The sequence below is a fragment of the Seriola aureovittata genome, chromosome 22 (assembly GCF_021018895.1).
Source record: "Seriola aureovittata isolate HTS-2021-v1 ecotype China chromosome 22, ASM2101889v1, whole genome shotgun sequence".
Taxonomy (NCBI): domain Eukaryota; kingdom Metazoa; phylum Chordata; class Actinopteri; order Carangiformes; family Carangidae; genus Seriola; species Seriola aureovittata.
In genome coordinates this window covers 10,812,710-10,832,034 of record NC_079385.1, presented here as the reverse complement: position 1 = coordinate 10,832,034, position 19,325 = coordinate 10,812,710, and the positions used below count along the sequence as shown (strand labels likewise).

The window sequence follows — 19,325 nt, the reverse complement described above, 5'->3', positions numbered from 1 at the left end:
TGCCCTTTCTAGGCAGTTTGAGGCAGGAGACCGCCCTCGGGATGCAGCTCCCATCCTGCCCCCTGACTGTGTGGTCGCAGTGGTGACCTGGGACATTGAGCAGGAGGTCCAGCACGCCCTTTCAGAGGCCCAGGTTCCTGATGGCTGTCCTCCTGGTCGGCTCTTCTCCAGGTCTGTTCCAGGCCCGCTCCGTTCCCGAGTCCTGCAATGGGGGCACTCCTCTCCTCTTAGCTGTCATCCTGGGGTGAGTAGAACATTGAGTCTTATAACTCAACGCTTCTGGTGGCCCTCTCTCAGGGAGGATACCCGTGATTTTGTCTCTGCCTGTTTTGTTTGTGCCCGCAGCAAGGTCTCCCGACGCCCTCCTACTGGTCTACTCAGGCCTTTGCCGGTTCCACACCGCCCCTGGTCGCATGTGTCCATGGACTTTGTCACTGGGTTGCCTCCCTCAGAGGGTAAGACAGTCATCCTCACTGTCGTTGACCGGTTTTCCAAGATGGCTCACTTTATTGCCCTGCCTAAGCTGCCCTCCGCCAAGGAGACAGCGGAGGCAGTCCTGTTTCATGTGTTTCGGCTCCATGGTCTTCCTCAGGATGTTGTGTCTGACCGGGGTCCCCAGTTCGCCTCACGTTTCTGGAAGGAGTTCTGCAGGCTGCTTGGGGCATCTGTCAGCCTCTCCTCCGGCTTCCATCCCCAAACCAACGGCCAGACGGAGAGGTACAATCAGGAGATGGAGACGGCTCTCCGGTGCATCACCTCCCAAAGTCCATCCAGTTGGTCGCAGCAGCTCCTTTGGGTGGAGTATGCCCACAACTCCCTTCCCGTGGCTTCTACTGGTCTATTTCCATTCCAGTGTGTCTACGGGTACCAGCCTCCGCTTTTCCAGGACCTTGAGGGGGAGGTCTCTGTTCCTTCAGCCCACGCCCTGGTGCGCCGATGTCATCTCACCTGGAGGAAGGCTCGGGCAGCCCTCCTACGCACCAATATTGGATACGAGAGGTCCGCTAATCGTCATCGCACACCGGCTCCTCGCTACCATGTTGGCCAGAAAGTATGGCTCTCCACTCGAGACCTGCCAGTTCGGGGGGAGTGTCGTAAGCTGGGTCCCAGGTTTGTGGGCCCTTTCCCAATCTCGGCGATCATCAACCCTGCTGCTGTTCGCCTTCGTCTTCCTCGGACCATGAGGGTCCATCCCACTTTCCATGTTTCCCGAATCAAGCCCGTCAAGACCAGTCGTTTGGTCCCTCCCTCCGACCCACCCCCTCCGCCCAGGTTCATTGATGGTGGTCCTGTCTATTCGGTCAAAAGACTGTTGGCTGTTCGTCGTAGGGGCCGGGGCCGTCAGTACCTCGTTGATTGGGAGGGGTACGGTCCAGAGGAAAGGTCCTGGGTTCCTGCTCGGGACATTCTTGATAAGACACTGATACGGGACTTTCATAGACTGAACCCGGGCATTCCTGGGACGTCGGGAGACGTCCCTTGGGGGGGGGGGGGTACTGTCAGGATCTGTATTCATTTTATTGGCATTTCCTGTTTTATTTTGAAGTCTTGGTTCTGTTGTGTTGCTGTTTGTTTTACTTCCTGGTTTTTCCCTCCTGTTTTGATTGCTGTCTCCGCCCTAATGTCTTTCACCTGTGTCTTGTTTCCTGTGTATTTAAACCCCGCCTCATTTCTCATGTCTTTGCCAGATTGTCTTTGTTACCCTAGTGTTCAAGCTCTCTCGCGTTTAAGTCCTGTTTGATTCCCCGTGTATGATCTGTTTTTGGTATTTTTGTGACCCTCGATTCTGCCTGTTCCTGATCTGCCCTTTTGCCTGGTTTGACTGTCTTTTTGGTATTTTGACCTCTGCTACGTTTCTTGGATTAAAGATTTGGATTTCGGACATTGTACTTCTGCCTGACTCTCTCTGCATTTGGATCCACACACACCTGCCCTTTACATCATCAGAAGAAACCAAAGGCAGGGTTCAAAACAAGTCTGACGTTCACCTTGACCTTTAGCAATTCATTTTCTTTATGTTTGAATTGCAATCCATTGACGTTTAAATAATTCAAGCAGCTGAAGGTGCGCAGACAATCTTGAAGTGGAAATACGTGTTCAGTAGTACTAGTATGATGAAAATAGTATAACTTCCCACTCAAAGTCGGATAAAATGTTGATTTTGTAATATTTATTAATTCAAAGACATCAAAGATCACTAAACTGTTGTCTTACCTTTCAAACTGTGCAAAGCTAACTGATTTATATTAAAACGCTGAAGCTAAGGCAGCAGATGTTCACATTTGTAATGAGAGCAGTAGAGAGAGTGATTCTGGAATGTATAGTTACTCAAGTACAAATCTGAGATATGTGTATAATACTTTACTTGATATTTCCATGTCATGCTAGTTTATACTTCTACTCCATCACAGCTGAGAGGGAAAACACGTACTTTCTACTCCACTGCATTCACTCGAAAGGTTAGTAACTACACTTTACTGATTTTACTTTTTTTTTTTTAAATGATCAATTTATAAAATAAGACATATTTTCATAAAATAAACTCCCCGATAGGTTATAAAATGGTTCAAACTAGCTCTGCCTCAGCTAGCTACAAGAGTAAAATGATACTTACATGTTAAGGCAGCAGCAATGACATAATATATTATTTTTTATGTCTTATAATATATAATAATGTAACAGTGATGTGGCATTTGGACTTTTACTTGTAATAGAGTATTTTCATATGGCTGCTTTTATTGAAATAAATGATCCGAATACTTTCCCCAGCACTGGTTTGGGAAGTGGGGTATATGTTTCACTATTTCTACTTTCTAATAGAGGCATTTTCACAGCTCCGGTATCAATCAAAGCCTGCTGCTGTGTGTATCTGTTGTTGGTCGCGATGGTTATATTCAACAAACAAGGCAAGAGATTGGGCTAAGGTCGTGTTTGGGCAAAATGTACTGGCATTCAGCCGGAGCTGTTCATTTCCTTTTCCTGTTCTCAATCATACTGCGTCTTATTGGTTTGCTCTCTTTCATTTATTCTTCCTCTGTTACTCATGGATTCTATTATCAATTCTGCCTCTCTGCTTATAATTTGTGCATTCACACATTATTTTGCAATCCCTCTTCCTGTTCATTTTCTTATTTGCACTTGTTGACACCATCTAACTTTCTATTTGTCTCTGCCTCTCAAACACAAACACATGCAATAATCACACCCATTTCCACATCCTCCCATCAGCTGTGTCACCACGGCGACCTTGAGCAGCAGGCCGCTGATTGGCTTCTGTGTTGATGATTTAGAGGTCGTGAACCTCAGCACTTGGAATTAATGGACTCTGTCGCGCGACTACAGGGCCCTCGACACATACACGCCCACATACACAGATGCCAAGGCTAGTAATAGACGGTCAATGGGAGTCACAGCCCTTACAAACCTAATTATGTGAACTAATGGCGGACATCAGCCGGGGAATACTCATTGTGACACACACGCACATAAACATACAGACTCTATCACAGCAGCATTTGGTCACACGGAACCTACATGGGAAATGTTTTAGGTGTGTGATCACAAATATACGTACATGTAGCGTCCAATGGCATTTGCTAACTCTGCTCTAAGTGTGACACTTGTTGCCAGTATAGGCGCTGTGAAACTACACACACAGCCCTATCTCGGGTCACGTGTGCACACACACATGCACGCGAGGAACTAAACACGCACAGGTTACACATCAGTTGCAGTGGTTGGCCTGGTGTGAAATAACAAGCTGCAGGAATTTTGACATGACAGCGAAATGAGGGTCAAACCAAATATCATTCACACACACACACGACAGCAAGAGGTGCCTATTAGAGCACAAATCCAACACGTATTCAAACACGCACACAAGCAGGAGGCTAAATTACAGTATTTACAAACACGGACTCCAACAATTATTTAATTTCTCTTTTAGCTTTGCATACACAAACAATTCTTGTTGAGTTGCATTGCTCATTGGAGCCTAACAGCTGGTGTGATCTGTGCTTTAAGGGTACTTATTAGAGGCAGCAGTGCACTCCACAATATATACACTAATTAAACCCCTGTGCTTGTCCCTGTTGACAAATTTTCCGAGCCAGGATGCTCCAATGAAGCCTTAGACAATCCACAGTGATGTGGTAAATCTGCATAGATCCATGTGGGCTAAACTAATAGGAAAAGCCCAGAAACACTTTTACGGTGAACTAGTTTCTCCGGTGACCATGAATGTATGAAAAGCTGAAGCTGTTGAGAAATCTCAGAGAGAGATAAGAGAACCCCAGATAGTTCTTGGGTTGCTTTTTATCGAGTCTGAGCATTGATGAGTATTTTGGCTAGAGCCCCGTTTTGCATCAGGCAAAATAAAAGAATGACACTGAGCAAGGCGCAAGCATCAAGAAGACCAACCCTCAACCTGCCAAATTTGTTGGAAGGTAAAACTTACAACCACCTGTAGAATATCTGTGGAGAACCCTTCTTCTGACTAACTAGGACAGAAGTTGCTAATAGGCGAACCGCAGTCCAGATCCGGACCCAGACACCGTCCTATCCAGACATTTACCTATAACCTACAAATTATTGAGAATTATAAAAATTTTAACAGAGTGTTTCTATTTTAACCGGCGAACTCAGCGAGTCGGAGAGGCTACACAGGGGAGATGAGACGATCATCGGAGAAATAAGTGAGATAAAGTGGGATATAAAGAGAGAAAGAAAAGGAAAGCAGACACGAGAGTTTTGCAGTTGTGATGTAAATGTAAGTTTCTTTGTCTTCCCCAACATGGTGGAAGTCTCATGGTGGACAGAAACTCATTCTGTAAAGTCAAGGTGTTACGTCTTACCTGTGCATTTTTTCAGGCTTCCGGGTCGTTTACCGTGCATCCCCAGTTTACAGTTAAAGTTTTCCTCCCAGAATTCAGCGAACCAAACATTTCTTCTGTTGTTGGACAGTGAGCGGCTGCGGAAATACCGGTCAAAGGCTGTAAAAAAAAAAAAAAAAAGACACAGAAGGTAACCGTTAAAAAACAATTTTCCCTTTCTTTTATTTTAAACTGTACTGAGAACATCTACCTTGTTCATACACAAGATTCAAGCAGCATCGTTCTGATTATAAGAGCTGTTTTCAACACCACCCAGATGGGGCTTCCCTTCCACTGAGGCTCCCTGCACTAAAAAATGGAGGCGTTCATGGTGGTGTAATACATTTTGACTCACAAAAGCATATGTTATGAATAGCCTATGGATCTAAAGCATGACTAAAAAGCCATTTCAGTGGAGACATCCAGTCTTGGAGCTCCAATCAAATACTGAAGCCGAGGGCAAGGAGAGTAAGCCAAGCTTTCACAATACGCTGGCTACTTGTCCAATTTAATTAGTCGAGAGGTGAAGAGAAACAGGGAAATGCGCTTTTACTTCACTCATGAATACCTGTCAGAAGCTGAGATGAAGAAATGGGTGAAAGAAAAGAGGAATGACAGAAACACAAACACACCTTGTACCTTTACTACTTTGTTTCTTATTAGAGTAAATTGGGAAAACAGTGAAGACTCCTTCTATGGCCGCATCGCTTTATTTCCCACCTCAACATCATCAGTGGTGCAATTGCTATTGGAAAACAAGGAAGAGTTATTTATTGTTCCTTTGGACCTCGGATACGCCCCCAAGATGACTGCAAAAGAAGCATTTACTCTTCACTATTAAAAAGAGAGTGTCATTTCCAACACCACTGGGACTGCAGTTCAGGGGGAGCACAGTGCATGAGGAAACAGCCCGTGGAGGGCGAGGGGAATCTCCGGGGACTATCAGACTGACTTGGACAGCCTGAGCTGCGCCTGACTCGCTGTAAAAGCTGACAGGGGCTGCCTTGATTAATCTCCTCCGCTGTCAGGGAAACGGATGCTGTGCGCACCTGTGTAGCGCGATTGATAAGTTAGCCTGCTGGGAACGGTGGGTTTTACACCCTGCGTGGCGCGCCAGGTAGCATGTGTCAACTGGGATCACATGCATTCCCGCCGTGATCACAGATGTGATGCTCGTAAAAATAAAAATATCAGGAAGTGCCTCGCATTAGGTAAGAGAAGTATCCACCCCCTAGTAGGCAATTATATACACTGGATCCTCAGTGACACCAGAGTTATCCATTTAAAGGAATAGTTTGACACTTTGGTAAATGTGCTTCATTTGCTTTCTTGTTGAGAGATGAAAAGATTGATACCACCCTCTGTGGAAAACTCTATACTGCGTATGAAGCTGGAGCCAAAGGATGGTTAGCTTAGCTCAGCACAAACACTGGAAGCAGGGAAGCATGGCTATTTACAAAAGGTACAAAAAAAACAAACCACTAATGCCCTCTAAAGATTACTTAGTTGTCTTGTCTGTTTATTCCATTCAAAAACTGAAGTGTAAAAATGAGAAGGTGCAGTTTTACAGGGATTCATGTGTCAGACTATTTCTCCCCCGGGGAGCAGTGACATCTTCACTGCTGTTTTATTTTTTTGTTGTTTGTTTCTTTTTTTTTTTCTTTTAAAGAGAGCCAGGCTAGCTGTTTCCCTCTGTTTCCAGTCTTTCTCCTCAGCTAACGTAAGACTCCCCTGACTCCAGTATTTAGCAAAATGTCAAAATATTCCTTTAAATGAATAAGTATTTGTGGAATATGAACATAAACTGAACTGATAGTAGCCTCAATGGTAAGGATTGTGTATTTTTAAATCACAGTAAAGTCGGAATAATAACACCCCCCCCCACACACACACACACAGGAATGTCAATTGGGTAATCGAACAAAATATTCCCTACACCTCTCATTATAAAGGAACACTAACTACTGATACTGTCAACAAAAGCTGAACACTTAGAGCTTCACAAAGGCAGGATCTATTGCAGCATCACATTGCACCAGACTGTAAAGTGCACCTAATAAATTGATAATTCGGCGTATGCACTCTTCATTAATCCTCCACTGGTTCCATCTCGCTCGCAACTCCTCTCTGTCTGCTCTGAAAAACCCCATAGCGTGTTCCCTCATGTCGACCAGCCAAAGCTGACTTTGATTCGTTTAAACTTCTACATAAGCTCACTCTCTCTCTCTCCCTCGCCTCTAGTTTATGTCTCGTCGCCTTTTGTGTCCCTCCAGGAGTCAATTATCTAATAGGGAGCTCTGACAGGGAGCAAATGAGGATATCCTCCCTGGCCTAATGGCAAAAACTTGTTGCCCGCTGGGATCAAGGGTGACAGAACATGAGTGTATTTCACTTTCTGTTTCTGGCCTTTCCCCCCTTCCCCCTTAATGTGATGTATTAGACTCTAAGCACAAACACACAGACGCACACAATCACACACTTTCAGCTGCCTTTCATTCATCACACAGCCTGGTGCATGGAACAAGTTACACTGCATATGAAAACTTCTTAATTCTTCCCTAATTTACTGCCCATTACTGACACTGCGCATGCGTAATGCGCCGGTGTCGGCTGTCTGTACACACACTCTTACCATCCACAGAGGCCCGTTTGGGGAGAATTGTGATGGCGCCCTCGGCCACTCTCTCCTGGCCGATCACGGGAGAGATTTTGGACCCCCAGCTGTCTGATCCCACCCACAGGAAGTGACCCGTCTGGTTGTTCCTTTTAGCTGCATCCAGAATTCGTCTGTTTGAGGAAAAAACAAAAGCGGAGAATTTAAATATTTATGTAGTCAAGGAATCGGGGGTGATGATCGTTGGGTGCCTCAGTCTCGACGTAGCTAAATGCCTTTTTGAGGACGCCTTGAGCAAGACAGTGAACGCCTCGATGCCCCTCCAAATCTAATCTAAATGATTAGACAGTAAAATGTAGGGAAACACCTTTAATGAGGAGTAATACTTAATGCAACAGCTGCGACTGACTACCCGGCAATTCAACAGAAGTGCTTTTTCATTATATGACATATAACACCTATGATATTATTACCGTCTTGTAGCTAGAGTCATTTGGTCGTTATAGCTTTATAACTTTTTTTTTTTTCGTCCAAAAAGCCACAGAAAGTGTCTCTAAGTAAAACTGCAGGCAGCACAAAAAATTGCGGTCAGTGGCGGTGGGGCACTTGTTTAAGTGCACAGCACGTACCGTATGTCGTCCTCATTAGCAAACATGATGATGGCCCTGGCGTTGGAGGTCTCCAGCAGGCGTCTGATGATCTTGTCAAACTCCCCCGGCCTGGGCTCCCTGGGGATCTTCAAGGACTGGGCAATGCACACACCGCCTGAGACAGAGAGGGAGAAAGAGAAATGGGGTAAAAATTGATCCATTTTTTGGCACTAATTTGCATGTTTTGGTTTTTTTTTGTATTCATCGTTCTTATTCAGTCGCTTTTCCTTGATTTGGCCTAATCCCAGTTCATAAAACTGTTCTAAACTGTTGCAAACACTTAATGTCAAGACCTCCGGTGGATGATGATAATGTGGTGTGACACTTCCAGCAGACTTAGTCCTTTTAGATGAACAAGGGAATAAATGGATCGTTGGCGTGAGCAGCAAAAGCCAACTCGCCGAATATCCAAGATATATCAGAAGATGAAACAGTACTGACACAACACCACAGCCACAGCCAAAAAAGCTTGAAAGGCAATAATTCAAATATATGAGGATCACAGATCCGCATTAAATGTCACATTAAACATTCATGGCACATAAGACAGATTGTGAAACAAAGAGTTGCAGAGTTTGGTGAGAGGAGACAGGGTATAAAGGAAGTAGGGTGCAACATTGGTGGAGGGAAAGAAAAGAAAGAAAAGAAGAAAGGAGCAGGGATGATGTCACAAAAAGTAAGTCACAGAAAAGGGAGGGAGGGAACGAAGAGAGGAAGAGGGGGGCGGATACATAGTGGGGAGGAAAGAAGAGGCGAAAAGAGTTGAGAAACAGCAATGGAGGACAGGAAGGAAAAGACACTTAGAGACAATGCTGAAAAGGAAATGATAGGTGGAGGAGGGAGGTGTCGACTGCAACGGGGGAAAACAGCGAAAAGGCAAGGGAGGGGAAAGATGAATGGGGCGACATGATGATTCAAAAATCACATCAGCGGGCACAGTGTGAGTGCCAGGAAATATCCTCTGCACCCACTTCACACTCACGCTTCATTTCCTATCGGTGTGGGTGAAAGGAATCGCAGTCACAGCAATATTGGTTATTTCACTCCCAATATGTGATAAATAGGAAGATTTTTGTCACCTCTCTCTCTCTCTCAGAAATCGTTATTGTTCAACCCAGGAAATATGGGGACAAAAAGGTTGAAATAGTTTCTGAATGACTTTCAGAACAACAACAAAAAAAGAAAAGGGCACCCACATAAATACATACATCTCTCCCTCTTTTGTGTCTGTAAAGGTGTGTGTGTGTGTGTGTGTGTGTGTGTGTGTGTGTGTGTGTGTGTGAGTGTGTCGGATTATGTCATTGTTACAACATTACTATCTGCAATATCTTTAAGCAGTGTATGATGTAAGACCGACTGCGTGTATCCATGTGTTTTATGTGTGTCTACATTTTCATATTGTCACTTTTCAGTCCATGTGTGTGTGTGTGTGTGTGTGTGTGTATGTGTGTGTGTGTGTGTGTGAGGGACTGTGAATGATGTCCCCTTTCCTCCCTGCCTGTTCCAGCCCATTTATTGAACATCTGTACAGTCTGTCGCTTTCACTACATCACACTCCTTACTCACGCTCGCACTCACACACACAAGCGCATTCATACCCACGCAGACACACGCACACCAGTGTGCATGACTGCTAAAACAAATACTCATTAGCCTCATATTAAAAGCCTCTCAAGAATAATCGCTAAAGTGACAAAATCTTCACTGGCACCCTTGTCTACTCCTCACAAGCATACACATGCGCACGCACACACGCACACGCACACACGCACACACACACACACACACACACACAACACACAGGAAACAAATACTTGGAAGTTTAGAATACTTTCTCAAGGATAATCACAAACTTGACATACAGTTTTGTATATGTACACACAGATAACAAATCATGAGGTAACAAGGCGTACATTATGTACACACACACACACACACGCACACGCACAAGCGCTGATGTTTGCATTCTCTCTCCACTGTCCTTGGAGCAGTATAAAAGTGATTAAATCATGGTTTGTTTCATAGCCTCACACACATCATCAATAACTGTCCCCGCGGACAGCAGACTTCCCAGATAAAGACACTATCAAATTATGTCTGTGTGTTAGTGTCTGCGTACACACTCGCAAGCAAACACACACACACACACACACCTGACAGTCAATGTCTTGGCCGAAAATCACCGCTATCCCCTAAAACACCTCTCGTCTTTGATGGAGCCTAAAAAAGAAAAAAGAAAAAAAGCGGCTCAATCACAGCCAACATGAGTTATTAGAGCGCACCTTCGCTGCTCTGTTGAAAGGAAAGCTGTGAGGTTGGGTCAGGGGAAACATCAACATCTCTTTTATTTATTTATTTTTGTCTAAAATCACTCAAAGAATGTCAAAAGCAGCAGTTGCTAAATAAACAGGAGCTATAGAAAAGTGAGACGTAATTACAAAAAAAAAGCCTCCAAAACATCTCGACATTCTGGGCAGAGGATTTTTTTGCTTTGTGTTGCAAAGTTTGAGAACAAAAAAAAAAAAATAGAAAGAGAAACACATGACGCAAATCTTGTAAACAAAAATATCAAAGCTTTTGTTGAGACCAGTGTTTCTTTGTTGGTTGTTGAGGACGAGCAGACAGCTCCTAGTGTGAAAAAAAAAAGTTATGTCAGAAGTGAAAAAGTGCTCCTGTGAACTACAAGCCCCGGTATTGATTTTAGTGAAGATGTGGGTTAGAAAACCTGCATTTCAGGTACCTGACATGGTGTGAAAGCTTTTTGCAGGCCAAATCAAATAACTACCCTGCCGCCAGCTCTTTTTCCCAAAGAGAAGAGAGAAAGCAGTGGCCGCTGACATCAGACAGACATTCCTCGTCATGTGTATAAACAGGAGTAGAAAACACATGATTTGGCAGCCGAACGCGTCAATAATGTTCCCCATTGCTGGGACAAAGTCTGAATTAGCCGCTACATTTAGAGGAATCAAAGTGTGAAAAGCTGTTTGATCATCCTCAACTCGCAATTGTTACAGACAGAATCGTTTTACTTCTCTCTCCCCCCCCCCCCCCCCCCCCCAAAAAAAAAAAAATCTGCAGGCTCATAATTTGGCTGATTGTGTGAAAACTGGATAATTACTTATTTAGACACATCACATCACACGCCGGCCATGCTAATGTGAGAGCAGTCAGAAATTCTCTTTATTCATTTCAGATAAAAGAATGGCCGCCGCCGGATCACAGTAACAGCCACTTTATTACATAATTCACAGATTGTAGCACATTCGTCTATAACGGGGCCAACTGAATTATGGGACCTACAGCTGTTGAAAAACAATACGCTGAGTTTATCGCTAATAACCTGATTATTGAGGCTTTACTGTGGAGTACAATGTGACTTAATCCTTGTGTCTGTTTATTTGTATATGTGCCTAGTTTGTTTACCTCCGTGTGTTGGTGTGAATATATTTTTGTGCATGTGTATATATATATATATATATAGGTGTCAACCCATGAGCTATGATGCATGCATACAAGTGCGGATCAGCATGTGTTTTCGTGTGAATGTGAGTGTGCATTTGCATCTGAAAAAGGAAGTTGTGATGATAAATTCGATGTTAAGTGCGTCCAGCACTTCTCCGAATGAAACCCTTATAGTCGCAATTAACTCCATTCTGTTTAGAGAATAAATTCATTCCGTTTCAGGACGGGAAACACCGCTGTCTCAACGTTTAATTAACAATCCGCCTCCCTCCCACACGCTCCCCTCTCTCTCTCTCTCTGCACCATTTCATCTATTAACCATAATGGGACATCAATGGGGAGAAAGCACACACACACAAAAAAAACAAATAGGAATTACTCTCACTCTACATATCTTGCTTCGTGTCATTTTTCTCTCATCTGCAGCCTGTCAAAGTTTTCAGGGAGTGCATCTCCAAAGTATTTATTCAATGTGAGAAAAGGAGAAAAAAAAAGAAAAAAAACCATTGTGCACAATTACCAGGGAAATGTAACAATCAATTGTACAACACAATTTATTAGAGGAGTGAGCGATAATGGCCCCAAACTGTCTCAATCACAAAATATCAAAATCTTTAAAAGCATTTAAACACAGGAAGAGAAACACACTCGTGGCTGCGTTTGTACTGAGTGCTGAAAAAGAGCCAATTATGGAAACAATATGACAATAGCAACACCTGACACCTGCAGAGAGCAGAGCTGCTGCACACCTGACTTTTTTTTTGAGAGGTTTTAAGCTATCAGCAGAGGCAACAATCACCTTCCTTTTCATGTCTGCCTCTCTATTCTTCATCCATGTTCAGTGTCAGCGTTTGCATCATCTGCTCTTCTTTTTCTGTTGCCTCCCTCTAGTTCCCTACTTCATCTTCAATTTGCACACTTTCACATTTGGCTGCATCTTCCAGCAAACGGTTTGAAGAGATGTCTCCAGCAGTCGTCCTTTGCATCAGCTCAAGATACCCTGCAGTGACCCTCCATTCAACACTACAGGAGTGCCCCACACACACACACACACACACACACACACACACACACACACACACATACACATACACTCTCAACGATACACTCATCTTTCTTGTAAAGCATTTATACTGGCATTACAGCTTGGATACACACACAGACACTAACGCAGTTTTTTGCTAAGCATGAGTAATGAGAGCAACTTTAAAGTGTGTTTCTGTGCCTGTGTGCATATCTCTGTGTCAGATGTGAGTGTGTAACAAAAATGAAAGGAAGGTAGTGAAATCAAAGACCCTGTCTTTAATGATTCTTCCATTAAGATACAGCTGTGTCTTTCTCCCCACACACACACACACACACACACACACACACACACACACACACACACACACACACACATCTTGTCAGTTGTTGCTATTACATTCAATATGCTTGGACTAAATATCAGGTTGTGTGCATCCAACAAATCCACACAGGAAGAAATTAATTTCTCTCTCCGGCTTAGCACGCATTTCTTTGATAAAATAAAAAAATAAATAAAAAATAAAAAAAAACCACCCACTGCATTCAAGCCCACACAAATACCTGCCAGTGAGCTGTAACTAGGAGGGAAGCACACACAAACACACTGATTTTGACACACTTTCTTTCTCTCCAAACCTCATTAGAACTGCTTTAAAATTAAAAGTTGCCCTCTGCCTCTCTATGCTTTGTTCATGGCTTGGGGCACCGCAGCGTGGGCCTTTGAAGTCACTGATTCGTGTGCGTGTGTGAACGCGCGCGCATGTTCCTACTAACGCGTGCTTTTTTGTGAGTTTTGTCCGCGCTTACCGCTGAACATTTGCCTTTACGTGTATTTGTGTGTGCACTGAAGTAACTATGTGCACGATACACATGCTGGATTTTTTTTTTTTTTTTCTTCTTTCATTTGCTTGGGTGTGGATTAAGTGGTGCAGTAAATATTAGTGTTCTGCATTTTTTCGCTCAGAGTTGAAACTTCTCCTCAGGCTTACTAATGAATCATTGACAACACCCACGGAACCGCTGTCCCAGGAAATTTACATCCTCCCATTAAAATATGCCTTTAAAGGACACAGGCCTTAGAGCATCAACTGGGCTCCAAAATTTTAAGACGGTCCTAACCAGAACTCGGAAAAAGATGCTGCTCAGACCTGATCTAACCCTGAGGTGGGAAAGCTTCCATGAGCCCATGACGGTCTAACGCCTGAAATTGCTTTAATTTCCTGATAATGAAAACACTGATATAGGGAAGGGAAAAGAAAAAATGGCCAGAGTTGTTTCAGTTAAAGAAATCGAATTACTTTTGGTAAATATTTGCTCGATTAGGATGGTGTAAATTCACACTGAGATAAAAATATGAGCGATGTCTGCACGGCGCTGTGAGTTATCACAGTATAAACCGAGGCTGCAGTTTGCAACAACGAATGGATATTGGATATTTCTAATGATCTACTGTGCATATAATAAAACGTTTCAAGTGGTGCTCAGACAAAATACAATAATTTGTGGTGTCTATCCGAAAAGCTAATTCACATTCTCGCCTCAGTATGTTATAGCAGAATTTAATAATACACTGACAGCCGCTGGAGTTGTCCCTCAGGCTACGTCTACTTGGCAAATTTATTACAATTCTAGACGTCGCAGATATCCTCCTTTTCTGGGTTATGTATGAATACTGCAGTGATACCTACTGTACTACAGTAAATGCTCCAGAGTTAGATTCAACTGGCCAAGAGGAGGAGATCAGACAGAGATAAAAAAAATGGGTGCAAGAACCCACTCTTTTTTTTATATATATATATATATATATATTTAGCTTGTTTCAAAATTTCCAAAAGTTCGCGGTTAGGCAACACTAACCCTTAATAATTCACAGCTGTCTTAAGCACTATATAAACATTTAGGGCTGCTGTAAATGATAATAAATGCCAACAAAGTCAAACACAGTTGTAATAACATCAAATATGTGTTTCTTGTAAGTTGAAATAAAAAACTTAAGCTGCTCTTATATCTGCTTACAACTACATTAAATGTGTTACATATATGTACATATGTAAATGCTAAACGGGGGTTTAGTTGGGGACTTAGTAGTGTTACAACAGTTTGTCACATTGACACTACTAACAAGCTAAGGACAATGATGATGCAATACTCTCCATATTGCCCTGAAACCCAGAAACTGAAACCTCAGCTGTACGAGTAAGTGTACAAGATGGAACAATTCAATTTTTCATTTGCATGAAAAAATGATGGGGTGTATATGTATTATATAAGCCAATCTTTTAGTAATTTGTGGATGGAAAGATATCTGTATACAGTATAAACAAGTTTTGGGGTTTGTTTAACTTTTTAGCCTCTATTTATTCGGAGTATGTGACATCTCCCATCCTGCATTGCATTAGTGTTGCAGTAACCACAGTGAATGCCACTTCTTGTCCATCTGCACCAGTGTTATATAATGTAATAGCCATCGACGACCGACATAGAAGCTCCCCATTCCTTCTTGTACATCTGCATTACTAATCAAATGAGTAGCTGGTGTGGACGTCCTATGTAATGTATCTGTCTTGTTTTAGGAGCGGATGCAGTGACAGCATGGTGCAATTATTCCATGCTCCCTCTTTTCTCCATTAGGTTGATGAGAATCATTGTTTTGTGTTGTCACTCTGACAGCTGAAAATAGGACTAAATTTGAATGTCAGTATAATTTGCGTCTATGGGCTGAAGTTGCCGGGCAGCAGGACTTTTTCTCCATCTTTATTTTATACACAGAGGACAGACTGTGCCGCCTCCCAGTACATGGATACCTGAATTTGCACAGGGAGAAAAGATTGGACATTGTACAAACAGACATCTTTCATTATTTCTGTGTGTGTGTGCATGTGTGTGCAGCAGAGAGAGGGAGAGAGATGGGGGGGGGGGGTCCTGGAGGTTCGAGTGGGGAAAGTGAAAGAAGACGCAAACAACACACAAGGGAGACAAAGACTGAGTGGGCAAGAGAGAAAAAGAGACAGAGAGAGAGACAGAAGATCTTGGCCTTTTAACATCTCACTTCCCCTACCATCCCAATCAAAATGTGTGTGTGTGTGTGTGTGTGTGTGTGTGTGTGTGTGTGTGTGTGTGTGTGTGTGGGGTGAAGTATGGGGTGGGGCGGGGTGGCAGGTCTGTCTTCACCACAGGAGTCGAGCAGTTTAGCTGAAGTCAGCGTTTGCTCAGGTCTGAGGGGACACAGGTGGACACCTACGGCACGGAGCGTTGTGTTTGGTGTCAAGTGTGTGCACGGGATAGAGAGAGAGAGGAGAACCTGTTTGCATGTGTGTTTAAGTGTCATGTCTGTGTCTGTGTGTGTGTGTCTGTGTGTGTGTGTCTGTGTGTGTGTGTGTGTGTGTGTGTGTGGTGTGTGTGTGTGTGTGTGTGTGTGTGTGTGTGTGAGCAGTCCTCTTGAAACTAGCCTCTTCTGTCTCTAGCATGTAGTACATTCAACTAGTATTGGTTCATAGCGCTCAGTCAGAACTTGTGTCTGTATCATCTATATAAGTTCTTGTAAAACACAAGTGACCTGCCCAACCTTTGAAAACCAAGGGGTGGGCCCTTGGTATCCAAAGGGTGCTTGCTCGGCTCCGGGGCAGAGAGCAAAGAGATAAAGTTGAATGTTATGCAGATTCCAGATTGAACTGCGTAATCTCAGCAGGTACAGCGAGAGCGCGGCAGCCTCACAAATGAACTCTTCACTGTCAGTACCACGGTGAGGGCTGACAAGTGCAACTGGAGACCAGTTCTGTGAGTCTTCAGGCAGGAGACAAGTCAGTTAATGTCTCCATCGAGTCATCTGACCTACTGCCACCTGTCACGGATCACCAATGCTTCCAATCAATAAGATTAATCCCACTGGCTTTCTGCTGGGGGGTGGGAGAGCAAAGGTGGAAATGGGTGAGACAGACTCGGACAATTAGGAGTCCAAAGGAACGGACAGAATGAAAGACAGAGGGGTGGGGGGTAGGATAGATGGAGAAAGATGTATCAGGTCTCTGTTGGTGGAGAGGCTAACTGCCCCCTCTCAAACACACCAGGTTCACAACGACACAATCATCCAATCAGAGGAGACCAAATTATAACACAATGTAAATAAACCCATCTGAAACTTTGGCTTTTAGCTCCTTTTTTCAAAAGTAGATTAGAGTATTATCTGTCCCTAATCAGAGATTATGAACTGGCAGAATATCTCGTAACTGTCAGAGACAGAAAGTCCAGTCCAGGTTCAGTGTCCACAAACTAGCAAGTGAACAAGGACCACACAAAAGAAATCATGGCAACTGAAAGAAAAAAAGAACATGTGGTCAGATATGTGCTCGACAGGTGAGGAGGAGGCGGAGATGCACTTCCTCCTGAAATGTAAATCATACACTGATATAAGGAATATTTACTTTAAATAGTTCAATTCTGTAATTCCAAATGTCAACAAGCAAAAACGTCTCAAAGTTCAAAATACTCCTCGAAGGAGGCAGAACTTGCTGCCTAATATATACCAGGGACAGTGAATGAACTAGAGAGACACACAAACAAACACTATATATATATATATATATGTTTAGTATATGCATAATATATTGTAAATATATAATCAATATATGTGTATATCGATCTTGGTGTTTTAGTGTTCTATCTTTCTGTTATTGTGTACTTGGCTAAAATGTTTTTTGACGCTTTGGCAACGTGATTTTTGAAACTTCCACGCCAACAAAGCACCTTTGAAATAGAAAAAATGTATATTAGATCAAGGCAAGAGGAGAGGAATCAGAAGGTGGAGAGGAAGAAATGGAAAGGGATGGAAAGATGAAAAGATGTAGGGGCAAGGGGGACGAGGGAGGAGGGAGATAAGCAAGGGATGATTGGATGTCAGACCACAGATAAAAAGCACAAGGTCAATGTTAAGCCCAGAGATCACAAAGAGAGGACATGTCCACTTCTCTCTCTGGTACTCCCTCTACCCTACCTCACCTCTCTCCCCCTCTCTCTCTCTCTCTCTGTAACCTCTGAGCGTCGATTTCTTTCTTCTTCTCCTCTGCTGTTGGCCAACACTCTCTCTCTCTTTCCCTGTGAGAAGAATTTTCTTTCATTTTTCTGTCATTTTCTCTCCCGCCTCTCTCCTTCTCTTTCTCTCCTACACACACTATCTGACAGTAATCAGACATCCAATTACAGCAGTGCCCTCAGACCGGGGCTATGTGTGCACATGTGAATGTGTGTGTGTACGTGTGCGTGTGAATATATGTGTTTTTTTTTTCTTTCTGAATACACACACACACACACACACACACACACACACACACACACACACACACACACACACACACACACACACACACACCAATAGAGCGTCAGATCCCTGCTGATGCCTGTTACTCCCCAAGATGGGATTGCCCTGCTGTCCTCCAGCCCGTGTCTTATCTGGGGATGAAGGATCTCACACATATACACAAACACAGACTCACACTGATATATTTCAAACATACAAAAAAAAAAAAAAACTACAAATATGTCATCAAACCGAGAACAACATGTACAAATGACATGTAGACTCAACAGAACAAACTGGAACAGAGACGCACAGATGTCGACTCACAAACATACCAGAATAGGATTACACACTCATGCACACACACACATACAGGTTCAAACACACTTATACACACACACAGCAGAAGAAGGATCTTAGCAAGGGTATGCTGCTCCACCTCCCCTACTGCGTGTGTCGCCGTGGCGTCACACTCCCGACAGTGAAACCAATGAATGAACTGTTGTAAAAATGTGATCATAACAGCTGACCTTCGCCGTGATCTTCCTGACAACCTCACATATCTTTTCAAAATGTAATATGTCTCTTTTTTTTCTCCACATTCTAAATGACAAGTACGTCCACATACAGTATGTGAATATACATGTCATTAGTTCATAGTTCTCAAGAATAATATCTGCATCACTTCAACCCAGACATGATTTAATGAGATACATTTAATTGATGATACAGTGAAGTAATGTGGGAGTTGTATTTGCTTCGGCTCTAGCAAAAGTTCAGGACGTGTGATTTTTTGCATTAATGTGATGCAGAATTGTTGTTATTGATAAACAAGTGGGTGGAATTTCAAGAAATCAGGATGTATGTATGTTTGTTGTTTTCTAACGTGTTACTTCAGAATCTGTGAACTATTTTTTATTTGGACGTCTTGTTATATATTTCAGGCATATGATGTATAGCAGTGTCGTGTTTTGTGGGATGATCCAAATGTATAACACGGAAATGAAAAGTAGCAAACCAAAGCCTGATTAAACACAACATCCCATATTCTATTTTCTGCAATATTAACAGAATATTGCTAAGTAGCAGTGACAAATAGCAGATTCTTATTAATGACACAAAGTATGAAGTTTGCTCAAAAGAAAGAGAACCGTACAGCTGCTGTGCTTTGAATACATACTGTATACAAAACTTAATGGAGCATGGTTTCTGCATCTGTTAAATAATTCTCCAGGAAAAAAAAAACAAAACACTTGATGATTCTTTAGTTCCCATAAACAGACACACACATGCCAGACAATCATTCCTACAATAAGCAGGGCTCCACCAATCATTTAGCACAGCCTAGAACACACACAAACACACACACACACACACACACACACACAACACACACACACACACACACA

At 43.0% G+C, this 19,325-nt stretch overlaps 1 protein-coding gene across 17 annotated transcripts in view; it reads right to left on the bottom strand.

Annotated features, from left to right (window-relative positions):
- The window catches only part of grm8a (glutamate receptor, metabotropic 8a), a 340,337-nt gene that overhangs the window by 175,109 nt on the left and 145,903 nt on the right, over positions 1-19,325 (bottom strand). For all 17 annotated transcript variants that reach the window (XR_008826432.1, XR_008826427.1, XR_008826437.1 and 14 more), the window contains 3 exons: positions 8,115-8,250; positions 7,504-7,658; positions 4,854-4,991 (listed from right to left, as the gene is read on the bottom strand). Coding sequence is in view for 5 of the 17 variants with exons in the window: in XM_056367297.1 (XP_056223272.1) it covers positions 4,854-4,991; positions 7,504-7,658; positions 8,115-8,250 (429 nt within the window). In the remaining 12 variants the exon portion in view is untranslated. The remainder of the gene's footprint in view (positions 1-4,853; positions 4,992-7,503; positions 7,659-8,114; positions 8,251-19,325) is intronic.